This window comes from Acipenser ruthenus, chromosome 11 (assembly GCF_902713425.1).
Source record: "Acipenser ruthenus chromosome 11, fAciRut3.2 maternal haplotype, whole genome shotgun sequence".
Taxonomy (NCBI): domain Eukaryota; kingdom Metazoa; phylum Chordata; class Actinopteri; order Acipenseriformes; family Acipenseridae; genus Acipenser; species Acipenser ruthenus.
The window spans coordinates 8,746,831-8,760,071 of NC_081199.1; the positions used below are offsets into that span (position 1 = coordinate 8,746,831).

General features: G+C 42.2%; 2 protein-coding genes across 2 annotated transcripts in view; both read right to left on the reverse strand.

The window, feature by feature from the left end:
* The window catches only part of LOC117426699 (TBC1 domain family member 10A-like), a 34,239-nt gene extending 31,999 nt beyond the window's left edge, over positions 1 to 2,240 (reverse strand). Inside the window, exon 1 of the mRNA XM_059033279.1 lies at positions 328 to 2,240. Within this exon, the coding sequence (XP_058889262.1) occupies positions 328 to 503 (176 nt within the window). The 5' untranslated portion in view covers positions 504 to 2,240. The remainder of the gene's footprint in view (positions 1 to 327) is intronic.
* Positions 2,241 to 3,672: 1,432 nt separating this feature from the next.
* On the reverse strand, positions 3,673 to 13,235 carry LOC117426239 (splicing factor 3A subunit 1-like). The gene is made up of 15 exons (XM_034043641.3): positions 12,754 to 13,235; positions 11,858 to 11,967; positions 11,402 to 11,615; positions 10,510 to 10,767; positions 9,543 to 9,617; positions 9,080 to 9,230; positions 8,722 to 8,918; positions 8,234 to 8,351; positions 7,386 to 7,693; positions 6,948 to 7,187; positions 6,143 to 6,338; positions 5,703 to 5,863; positions 5,365 to 5,466; positions 5,059 to 5,130; positions 3,673 to 4,412 (listed from the first exon to the last, which is right to left on the reverse strand). The coding sequence occupies exons 1-15, from the start codon at positions 12,799 to 12,801 to the stop codon at positions 4,311 to 4,313; spliced, it is 2,352 nt and encodes a 783-aa protein (XP_033899532.3). The 5' UTR covers positions 12,802 to 13,235; the 3' UTR covers positions 3,673 to 4,310.
* Between the last annotated feature and the right edge of the window lie 6 nt (positions 13,236 to 13,241).

Sequence of the window (13,241 nt, forward strand, 5' to 3'; positions counted from 1 at the left end):
CAATCCAACTGTGGCTTTTCCTTGAGGTATAGGTATCTCAACACACTCCTAAAAGAAAATCAAAAACTACTAAAGCTGTGTGTTGCAAAATAATGTTCCTTATTGTACACCACATGCACTTTGTGCCAGAAATACATTATTCCATAGAATTTGGTAATACTTAACATTCCTAACATAGCTGTAACCTGCTGGTCACGACAGCATTCCAAAATAACTGTACTTTCTTTTTCCTATTACTAAGTAGTATACTGCTTTTAAACCAGTTGATATTTTTTTAAAATACAAAACCAAGCCAATGCCTCTAGAAAAATCGGTTCTGACACTCACGATTCCTCAGTGTGCTGCTGCGCCCCTCCGATGAACCCGTATTTATCAGTCTGTTTCTCTGTGGTGAAACCGTTGATCTCCGAATCGGATCCGATGGAGCTGCTCTCTCGTTCCGAAAGGTTTTCGTTGGTCCCTCTCAAATTCTGCGAGTCGGCCCGCAGTCCGTTTCGGGCCATTGTATTACCAAATGAACCAATGTATTGTAAAAGAAAATGGACAGTCTTTATGTAGTCTATATGTACAGAAAGAAGAACAACAAAAAACTTCAGCTATTTAAGTTTTCAAATCTCCTTTCCAGCACGGTTTACACATTTTCACTTCGGTTTTTGACGTTAAATCACTTTGTTGTGTTTCGCTTAGGTAAAGCAGACGCATACGGTTTGGTAGAAAATAAAACGTTAATATTTTTTATAACGCCTTAATTGTTTCGCCTCAAATTGAAAGCCGACACCGTCTCACTTCAGACCTTATTCCCTCGGCTTCCTGGGGAATCCCAAACACATCACTAAACAATCAAGCCTATGTTAAATATGACTAACTAAACTGATGTTATGCCTAATAGATATTTAAATCACAATAAATACCATAATACTGTGATTTATGGTGTTCTGTGTGCGAACACCTCGCGGAACGAGTCCCAGCTCCAGGAAGCGTGATTGCATTTATAAATGTCAAGTTTAATGTTCTCTCAGCTATTGCAAGTGTCGCCTATTCCAATGAAAGTACGTATCAGTGTTGGCATGAACAACAGTACATAGCTCCTTTGAAATGGCTGATTATTGTATGTCTTAGCACTGTACTTATGATAAGTTTGTGTATATCCAGCAGCAGCTTGGTTATCAATTGCGTTTCCAGGCCGCTTGTTGTTTCTCGGATGGAAATTCTCCTGTAACTCAGCTAGCTTCACACAGTCAATTCGGGTACGAAGTCCACCTTGGTTATAAACATGACTACTGTGTCAGACTGCCCGCAGTTGCTCCTTATATTTACGATATGTAGTTTTTCCTGTTTCTGCAGACAGGTCGTGTGGCTTCTCCAGATTCTTTCTCGCTAGTTTTAATTCCGGAACTGGTCTCTGGTATCCGTGGCATTTTCACTATCGTCCATTTTCCACTCAAACAGCCACATTGCTTTATTTATTTTCAAAACGTTTTAATGTTTCCAGTATTTCAAATGTATTTTCTTTCGATGCTTTTCTACAATGCTGGCTTCAGATTGTGTTTCTTGCTTTAGAACAGAGCTGACTGTGCACATGCGCACTGACCCGCCCCGGGCAGCGTTGAATCGTTCAAATTGCAATCAAAATGAGGTTTAAAAAGAAAAAAAAAAACTGGAGACACAGCGAGTGGCTCTACTTTGTACCAAAGCCACGTCTGTCTTGCCCAAAACAGCTTGTCGTATTTTAACGCGTCGCTGATAGAAGAACACCACCACACCTTATTGAACTCGGAATTGTTCAACGTTGATGCAATGCCTGGCAAATCAAAACGTTTTCGCAACGGGTACAGCACCGCCCGCTCTTCTGAAATACAACACATACAAGTAACTTTTAAAAGTTTGCATCAATAGTATGTGTTGGTTTGTGCATTCTCTGTTGTGCCAAAAAAAAAGTCGTTATAATGCTGTAGATTAGAACATTACCGGCTACAAATTCCATCAACTGCTGGTGACCAGCTTTGCTTTGGAAATTGAAACAAGCAACTGTTTACTTGTCTGTTACTGAGCTCCCAGCTGCTATATAAAATCCTAGACCAGGTTTGCAAAATTAGATTAATTTAGGACTGTAGAAAGAAACAGCTTACTTAAGAAACCTACAGAAAAGGAACCTGTTTTTCTTTCTTGGACCACTTTATCCAGTTCCTCAACCAGTACGACCAGTTGAAACAATCAAACCACCAGCTCTGACTAGCACACATCAGTGATCGTTGTCATTGCTGGAATTTCCATCAGGGATTGTACATGTAGTAGCATTAGGCTCATATGCTGACGAACAAAATATTTAGTGGGTCCTCTGTCTACAGACTTTGGCTGAAATATATGTATTTCGTCCCCCCCACGTAACCAATGTTAAAACCTGGTTTCTTAGCCAGGAAGAGAAAGCAACACGTGACAAAAAATCGTTTTGCTCATACTTTTGTGTGAATGGGCAGTCCCTCATATTTCTTAAGAAACTGCATCCCAGGGGAGACTGGCTGCACAAATTGTGATTGTACACAGCTGTATGCACATGCAGGTACCTTAATGTAAAAGAAAGTGATCAGAATAAAACTAACCAGGTTCTGTGAAACTAGCCATTAGACTCGCAGATTCAGTTTACATTTACAGCTGGTTTCACAGACGCTGGTTAGCACTAATTTTGGGCTACCTTACCTAAGGTAACATTAGGTACTCCAAGATTATAAATAATAATCCGATTGATGCATCAGCAAGCTAAAACTTGCAAAACACAACTGCAAGTTAGAACAATTACATTAAAGATGTAATTATATATATTAGGATGGCAACAAAACCAAATACAAGAACATAAACTGTGGGAAAAGTAGTAAAAATTACAGTAAGATTAGTTCAATGTAGTCATTTTTTTTATTGTTTTGGAAATATTGTAATTATGTCAATGTGAATAATTATGAAAAGGCTGTATTAGATTTCATGTTTGAGTGCAGGCCATTTGTCCATTTTATAATTGTTTGTTCATTGCACCAACCTGCTTCACAATTCAAACCCTCAAAAACAAGGTAGAAGAGAAATACAAAATGAAATGTGAATAATGCAGATTCTTTTAAGTACGATTTAGTTATCTTCAAATCAAGATGTGTTACCAATTTTGTAGCACTGTGGCCTGGAATCACATGGGGTATTGGGCAGGAATTCATGACAAAAAAGCAGCAGGCCTTCATAGCAGAGAAGCTACAGGGGCTGAATTATTAGGATTTATAAACTTCTTGAATTATGTACTAGAAACCACAAAGGCTACCTTGTAGGATGTAATATAAAGAGCTCTAAGAGGGGCCTGGATTAATTCATTAATTCATACAGCCTTGCTCTCTTATTCAGCAGCCTTCTACTGGAAAAATAATTGGCAATTAAAACAAACAAAAAGAAATGCATGCAGCTGTTTGAAAGTGGAGTGTTTTTCTATTGCATCTGTATGCTGTTGCCTGCTAACCAGAACAACACCCGTCATCTCCCTAGGATTCAGAAGTTTAAATAAATGAATGGATTAGATTATTTTGCATTTTGTATTATGAAAGGTAAAATGTGCTGTTTGGTGACAAGAATCAGCAGCTGTTCTGCTGTTTTTCAAGTTGTACCGTGGAACACCAAATTAGAGTTACTGCAGGAGGCTGAAGGAAATACAACTTTTATTTAAATGTTTCTGGACAAAAAGACATTTATTTCATTTCAGGGACAGTGTAAATGTGATTAGTTTCTTTCAAAAATGTATCTCTTAATCAAAACTAAAATGTTCAAAGCCACCAAGGTCCCAGTTTGCTTTCCATGTGTTCCAGCACCACCCCAACAAAGTAACTTTCTGTCTTGTCAGGACTTCTAACGACTGGTTAAAGCTCGTCTGGCCCTAAACACTTTTACAAATCAATATTTCAATATAGTCTATTCACAACACAGGAAGGGCGTTGCGGCACTATATAAATGTAAAGCACATAAAACAGTGCATCTTTCAAAGCAACAAGCCACTGGCTGTTTACAGATTCTGGCACTAAACTGAATTAAACACAGCAACCATGCAACTCAAATAAGCTATTATGCATGTTTTTCATTTTCCTTCATTACAAACAGATAATAAAGTGATCCATACGATATAAAAAGAGGCATAAGGTCCATTGACTTTCTTCCATGGTAATTGAAACGGACAGCTTTGATGTTGCTTTCAGTCTGAGTTGTTGTATTACGTTTCTCAGCCTAGCTTCCTGCTGCGGTTCTGTGTGGATGGACCCCCAGAGAAGTTGCCCCTGGGGCAGGGCTCACTTTTTCCTGCCGCCTCTCTCCTTCAGGGCCAGGTGTATCATTGAGCTGTTGACCATGTTGTAGTAAGCCAGCGAGTTGGAGTCTTTGATGAAAATACCCTGAAAAAGGAAACAGAAAAAAAGGTGCCATCAGCTCTCCTCTTCATTACATAACTGCATGGGACCATTGATATTGACTAGAGATGCACCCCTGGTGGTTCAATTGCTTTGTTTACACTCAAATTCTATCAGCTGTCAAAAAGAAACCAGAATAAAACTCTACCAAATGCCAGATTTTCAAGTTAACATTTGTTTCCTGAAACGTTAACAAATAAAATTGTATTTAAATTAACATCCGTCGACAGGCTGATCTCTATATAGTGGCACTGGGGATTGCAGTCTGGAGACACCTAGTGGCGGAAAGTCACTATTGAACCATTTGGCTTAATATGCAATATTTCTATAACAAGTGTCCCACATAATCTACGATATGAAAATACTGCACAAGTAAGCATTTGTGAACCAGTTTCACGGCTTAGCTCTAACATTGCATATAATGGTTTTTCATTTCAACAATTTCAAATCAACAGCGTGCAAAGCTGTAAAGTGTGATATACCAGTACACACAAGCCTCTCACTATTTCACTAGCAGTGGGGTAATAAATGTGTTGCTGCTACAAAGCGATAACCAAGAGGTTTCTTTAGTTTTACTCGTAAGGGTCCAAATTATTGATGATGTACCAAATAGCCTTAATCTAATGCTTACCTCATACTGCAACTTCTGTTTTCCAGCTGGCATGCCGGTGGCTTCGTGGATTTTAACCTTTATAACAGATACCTGGGAACAGAAAGATGATACACTTAGCGTTTGTCTGCACGTTTGTGTATTCAGCCCTGATTTGACCAATCAAAACTACAAGTCCATATTTCATGTTGAAACTTAACTCAAGAACGATCTGTCTTGAGAGTTCCAGGCAGTAAGAATTATCCACCTCTACCTCATTAGCAGAGCTAATCTCTGCTGCATTAAGTTTAAAGGCCATCTTTTAGAGTGGTGGCGTTTGTGCTTTACCTGGTCTGTCAGTGGGAGTGTGAAAGTGAGGAGCTGCCCGTTTAGCTTCCATTCTGTTTTGTCCTGCATGTTGGGAACTTGCACCTTCACCGTTACTGGTGCCTGGAAGAGACACACAAAGTCATAGAACCAGATAAAAAATAAAAAGACTATTAAATGAAAAGTTCAGCTAGAATCATGTATTCATGTACAGTATACATCATGTTAAGACAACTTAAAAAATATACCTTTAGTAAATGGCGAAACAGGGGTTTCAGGTTTATGATTAAACTTGACACCCCTGATTAAATGCTAATGGAATCTTTTTGTTCCTAGTAGATTAGTGTGTAAGTGGGCACCTTGTTTCTGCGCAGGAACTCCTCCTCTGGGATGAGGTTGTCCTCTGACTTCATCTTCTTGCTGGCAGGCTCGTCGTCGTGTGGAGGAGGGGGGCGTGCGGGGGGCATGGGCGCTGGGGCCGAGCTGGGGGGCTGAGGCACAGGAGGCGCTGGCACGAATGCTGGGGAGGAGTACGAGAGGGGTCAGGCAGAGTGACACACACAAACCTAGTACTGTCTAACATGCACTTCAGAACAATGCAGTCTAACAAAATATTTATTGAGGACTAGATCTGAGAGCCTTCATCTATATACATCTGTGTCAAGTACAGGACAACACTAAAATCCTTATCAAAAAACTTGTATTGATGCCTTAAACTAAAGTGAAAGAAACTAGTCTTGGGCAGGTCTTTACACGTCACAAGATCTGTGTATTGTACCCACTGGAAATAAGCCCTTACCTGCTGGAACCACCATAGGGGGTGGACGAGGTGCCATGAGGTGTCCCGAGGGAGACATGGGCACCACGTTGATGCGAGGCGCGTGGATCATAGGTGGCATGGAAGCCAGCACCTGACCTGGGCCCAAACGCACCATTGAGGGACGCTGCATCACTGGCAAAGTCGAGACCAGCGTGGTTCGAACCGGGGGAGGAATCTAGAACAGATTGAAAAAGTCTTAATTTCAGAGGGAAACAAGTGGCAAACAGAGGGAGGTCATTTTGGCGAGATACAACAGACTGTGGCTGGTCAAGGCAGAGTTTTAAGACAGTATATGCTGCTGCAAAAACAGGGTCTATTTATTTTTACATAAACGATGACAAATCTAAACACTGCTGATGATCAAAGCAGGGACTTTGCTGGCATTTCAAACACTTTTAAAGATTACACTAAAACTACTTATAATTAAGCATGCAGAAATGTAAAACCAAATTACATTAAAATACAAATGTAACAAATTGCTCCAAAGCAGCGATTAAGAGCAGAATAGACTGTAATGACTTTAGGTCACAGTCACAGATATGATTTAGATTAAAATATGATTAAAAGATTAAAAGATTTTTTTTAACCAGGAAAGGAAAATCAAACAACCAAGATGAGGAAACAATTAATCAGTTCAGAACACATTTAACTTTCACCCGACTGCTCAGCCTGACCATTATTTCAATCATTTCCAAGTGGTATTAAGGACACCCGACTGGGTGCAGGGCAAGTGAACGTGCCCACCCCTGTGTTCAATGCCTGGGTGGAGGTTAGTGTTACTCACCAGTGGCGGGCGGGGCACTGAGGCAGGGGGTGCAGAGCTGGGCATGCTGGGTGCAGAGGAGGACATGGGCGGCTGAGGCTTGTCGGTGGGCTTGCTGGGTCCGATCTTCTCCTTGCTGTCGTCCTCGGGGACCAGCCCCTTGGCCTTGTGGATGGCCTCGATCTGCTCCTGCAGTGTGATGTTGGCCTGGGCCGCCTGCTGGGTGCGCGCCATGCTGCCAGAGTGACCGTCCCACGTGACCTGCCAAGGGAAAGAGAAGCAATCAGCAACACACTAAGAATACAGTCTACCCAGCACAGTCAAATCACACCCAGAGCCTAACAAGACCTACCAAGTTTGAGATGGTACAGTCATGACTTTATAGATACGGTAGAATTATTAAATAAAATGTAATGTTGTAATGCTCTCATTGCTTAACTCAAGGAGAACAACCCTCACCTTCTCCTCCGGTTTCTGGATCTCCTCCTCCCCGATCTTCTTGCCGATAGCCGTCTCCTCCACACCGAAGATATCGGTACGGCGCTCGGCAAGCTGCTTCAGGCTGCTCTCGATGTCCAGGCCAGGGGCGTACACCTCGTCCTCGATCTGCCTCTCCCGGATGCTGCGGTCTCGCTGCTCCAGCCAGCGCGGGTCCAGCAGCCCGATGCGCATGTGCTCCTGCATTTTGCTGGCTGGGATCTTCTCTCCAGTGATGGGGGAGATGAGGTACTCGTCTGAGACCGGAGCTGGGGGCTGGGGCTTGGAGGCTGCAACACAGAACAGCTGCTTTTAGAGGGGTCCTCACCATCTCTCAAACTTAACCTTTTGTAACCATATGTGAAGTTAAAGTCTAGGTCTGTTCAAAAACATTAGATAATAGCAATCCAAGTTTTCTAACAGTTGTGGCAATACCGTAGAAAAACTTTGGTCATCTGTGCAGTTTATTAGCAGGGGTAGATCATCAGTGAAAACGGGTTAACTCAAAGTCAAGTAATTCTTTAGACCTAGAGTGGACTAGCCCACACAAATCACAACAAACCACTGTCTGATTCTCATGGCATTCACCAGATGTTCAGCTAGAGGCAAAACAATCCAATAGTTATCGTTAAGGTTTGACGAATAGAGGTTAGCTTTCCCTATTGGGGAAGGGATTAAATTGTAATCCTAATAGCAGACAAAGTAGGACCAAATAAATATTGTGATAAAAACAATTACAGTCTGCCATGTTAAAACTGTTAAATTGCAAAAAAATCAGGGAGAATGCCACCAGAAATACATAATCCCATCCCATTTCCTGGGTCATTTACCTTTGGGGTCGTAGTCCTTGCGGATGATGACCTGGTCAGGGGTGGGGGGCAGTGGTGGGGGCATGGGGTTATCCGGGGGCGGCGGGGCCTTCATACTGTCCTCTTCATCATCAGAACCCTGCAGAGGAACAGGACACAGGGTTAGAGCATTACAATAGGACAGGCTTGCTAGGATTTATTGGAAGGCACATTGAGAAAGTCATATATTTAATAAAAGGGTTAACTAAATATCTGCTAAAGCCTTTCATCTCTGAAGTACTGGTTTCAAATCTGAATCTGACAGGAACATATAAAAAATAAATTGACTTCAGATTTGTACATTTTCATTGTTCACCTGCCAAGAAGAGCCTACCCCAGATGCTCCACCAAGAAAGTGGAGGCCAGTTCTCTTAACTAGCAGCTCTTCGGAGAACACAAACCCAGGCCAGAACACTTGTGCTGCAGCAGCAAGGTTTCCCAAGCCAGCACGCTACTCCACCCCACTGTACCTCGTCCATGTCTTGGAGCTGAGTGTCCTGGTCCAGGTGTGTTGGTGGAGGCTCGCGCCTCTCCTCAGGCTCATCGTCCTCATCTTCAGACTCCACCTCCATCTCCACCTCCTCACTCTCCCCAAACTTCTCATAGCGCTCCTGGATCAGGATTCGGGCGCCCAGCTCCTCTGGGGTGGTGGGAGGAGGGAAGTGACCTGCAGCAAAAACAAAACAGCAGTTTTAAAACAAGGTTGTTGAGACCAACCTGGCTCCCCATTTTAACTAAATCCGAGGTGCCGTGTGGAGTTTGTTGGCAGGAAGACCTTTTTTGCACATTAATCAAGTTCAGTATAAAACTTCTCTCCAGGCCCCTTACCTTGCTCATTGGGCTGGAAGTCCACAGTTTCCACAACAACAAAGTCATGCCAGTCAATCTGTGCGTAGGATACCCGCTCCTTCTCCCTCTCCTCCTCCTCTTTCTTTCTCTCGCGCTCCTGAAACTTTGCCCACTCCACTCGATACCTCACCTGCAAGAGGGAATGAGAACGAGGTTTCAGAATGCATGCAGCACACCGCTACTCCCATGCCTCAATGATTTGGAAACAAAATAAGGATGGTGGCGTTAGGTGGCACAGCAGGCCTATTCAATAGCTCCTTCCCTTATCTTTCACATCTGGAAGATTGGGATCACAAGTGTAGTCCACATCACAAAACTATCACACAATTTGGCACAACTAGCAGGCTCTGCATGAGAGGCCCAAGATTAAATAGCAGAGAGGTGTGCAGTACCCCTTTCAAGAGAATGAAATACAAAAAAAAAAAAAAATCTGCTGCCTCACCTGATCAAGCACCTCTCGTGGATTCTCTGCCTCCCTTTTCATTTTCTGCAGCAATCCTTTGGGTGGGATAAGGACCTGAAACACAAGGAGGGAAGTGTAACTAGGCATCTACCATATTCGCGAATTTTACGAACATTAGGATATCGGATTAGTATGGAAAAAAAAAAAATACATACTGCATGCCACAAGCAACACAAACTACATATCTTAATTCTGTAGATAGGCTTCTTTTTATCCCTTCGCTGTCCTGAGTGCATTGCACTTAGGCAAATCAAAAAAAATAAAAAAGTCCTCAGACAAATTTCAAAAAATACTCCAAGGCTGTTAACTTGAAATGCATGACAACAATGTTTTAATCAGCCTATCAGTGTGTCTGTACTGGCTTTACTATGACCTGTTGCATTGTTATTTTGGATTAGTTTGCTAAAACCGTGTCATGCAATTTCCCAGATACTTTACATGCAGATTGAGGTCAACTGTTTTGCACATCTTGTAATGTGCCTTTGGATTTTTTAAGAAAAAATACAAATCGATTGCTATTTACCTTGAGAATCGCACATTAAAACTAAAGGCTACTAATCAGAATGTAAAACAAACAGCTTTCAGAAAACCAAATTGAAAGTCACCACAGACGAAAAGTATTCCTTTCGGTTGTAACCAAGTTAAATCACTACAGGTACAATTCAGCCACCTCGGTTCAAACAACCTGCTGCTCAAGGATGAGCAACACTTGAAGATAATATCCTTAAGGAACAGAAAGACAACAAGTGTTGAATTGACAACAGAACTGGTAGAAGGCACAGGTGTCGTTATCCATATATATATATATATATATATATATATATATATATATGGATAACGTAACAGCAGGTGAAAATCTTATGAAAAGTGCATTGTGATACAAGAAGTGACTTTTTGCAGCTGGCAGCATATTAGTTAAATAACTATTTATCTGGTTGTTTCCTACCTTGGTGTATTGCTCCACGAGCTTGGTGAAGTAGTTAAAAAGGCTGTGCTGGGGCCGCAGGAAGTCAAACTGGTAATTGCGCTGCTCTTTCTGCATTAGCTGGGTGAGGAACTGCCTGCCGTTGCGAGCCACAAACTGGGCAGTGAGCTTCACCACATCCAGGTCGAAAGCGGAGATAGAGGGGGGGTCCGCGATGAACTCAAACTCAGGCGGAGGCTCCTTGGGCACCACAGTCTCGTGGATCACCTGGGCCTGAACCTGGAGAGGAGCACAGTGTCAGCCAGGCAGAGAACAGGCAAAACTGAATCTAGCAAGATCACAAGCTAAGGAAAAACTAAGGGATGGCCCAGTTTATAAAAAAACAAAAAGCCATTTTCTATCATGACCTTCATACTATACAACTCTATACTAATCCTGCACACGGCTTGGTACCTGGGTCAGTCCACACTGCTGCACACTGTAACAATTAAAGAACATATTAAAATGATCGCTATACAATTCTTAGTATACTTTCATTTTAAATACTTGGCAGTAATGTTGTAAACAGAGAAACCACAGACTGACCAAATGCAGGGCTATGTGCAAAACCCATGTTGGGAATATTTAATAAATGGTTTATGATTTATGAATTAAAATTAGCCATATATAAAAACTACACACACTCTTATTTCATGTATACAGGAACAAGCATCAACCTTTAAAACAGAAGTGGACTATGTTAAGCAACTACAAAGGAACTATTAGTTCCAGCCCTAAAACTGGGAGGACTAATCAGTAAGAGAAACTTAATCAGGTTCTAGCCCAAACATGAGACTGTTTAATAGCTCGGCAAAAGCATTAGACCTGGCCCAACATGTTTAAAGGATGAGGGAGGGCACCAAACCAAACTCACCTTCTGTGGCAGCTGCTGTTGGGATGCGTTCTGCAGTGCCTGTTGTTGCATGACCTTGGGCACGGCCGCCGAGGGCTCCAGCGCCTTCCCCTCCTTGAACTCATTCACCTTGTGCCGGTAGTAGGCATGGTACGGGTCATTGGGGTTCAGGAAATTGAATTTGGGATTGTTAATTTCATTCTGACGGATCCTGGCTTCAAATTCTGGGCCGTTCCTGAAAAACAGAAAATAAACAATTTTAGTTAAGGGAAATGCCAGACTAGTGTAAATTAATTTTAGGGCACATGCAATCTACATTCATTCAAAGTTATCAATAAAAACATTCCTGCCAATAAATCACTATAAAAGGGTGTGTTTCAGCTGATTAACATGTGCCACTGCTCACTCCTAGGGTGCCTATGCACCTGTTAACCCCAAGGAATACTTCTGGTGATGTATTAAACAAGTCAAACTTACCTGGCCACGAAGCTGGCAGTCTTATCCACAATATTCCGGACCTCTGGCGGGGGATAAATGATCCCAACAATGGTTTTCGACACTGCAGGCTCATCCTTTGTTTCTTCAACCTGGGAAAAAAAAAAAAAAAAAACACAAATCCATTCATACAGTTTTCACCCCAGATTCCAATCACTACCAATGAATGCTGAGACAAAGTTGAATCATTTGAATGCTAAACATGCAAACAGACTCGTTTATTGAATATCCACTGTCACTTTTTTAAAAATCTTTATACAACTCATGAAAAGCAATAGGACCCTATGAGTAGAATAACTACTAAGTAGTAATGTAATGTTAAAGTTTACACACAATATGCATTTATAAAGTGGTCCAAGATTCGCGGGAATCGGGGTCTGTTCACACATCCGAACCAAGTGTCCCTGTTTCCAATCACAACCTGTAAACTAAAGCTTTGCACTAAAAACACACACACACTATACTTTACATTACAAACAGCACGTATTACATCATTGGGCCCAGAGAAACACATACCTGGGTTACCTCAAAGTCAAGGTAAACTCCCTGGTCTAATGGAAATGTCTACAAAGTTCAATTTCCAAACTTTTAAAGACTGGAAAAGAATGCCAGTAGCACTGGGGTCAACGAGAGCGGACAGAAGGATGTTATTTAACTGTGGGCGAACTATTAGACTAAATCACAAAAGGCAGAATAAACTGAACAACTAAAGCCTCATGCGCTCTCAATGCCTCAATAACGGCTGCCCATACAGTCGAGCACCACGACTATCGGTGCCCATGATCACCCAGACCCCAATAAATAACCTGTTGACCACCCCGAACCAGGGACGGTCCTCGCTCGATTTTAACACCACTCTTATCCCGAATTCCCCATACCTTGTTGTTGCTGTCCGGCAGGACGATCTGCACAGGCCCTGGCGGCATCCTGCTGGTTGGATACGGAGCAGATCAGACACACGACACCGGGCTTCCTTCCCTCGCTCGCTCGAGCTGAAGCCCCTTGCTTGTTTTTCTTTAGATTTCTGTCCAATTCCCCCTTTTCCACACTTTTTACGGCGTGCTGAAAATATATAAATAGGCCCCGCTTACCAAACTTGTTCAAGAACCGACCGCGTTTCAGCTACGCTTCCATTCCATCAAAATGGCGAGCAGCACTGATCATTATCAAGATAGGGGGTACAGATAGCATCAGCTCTGGTTAAAACACGCTTACTCAAGGTAAATAGTTACTATTTCTGTTCCTGTACACAAATAACAATGTATACACAAAAGAAAGATTTAAGAGAAATCGTATGTGTTTAAATATTGTATTTAAAAAGATTTCTGAGCCATTGTATCACCCGGTTCCAAACGGTGGTACTGCC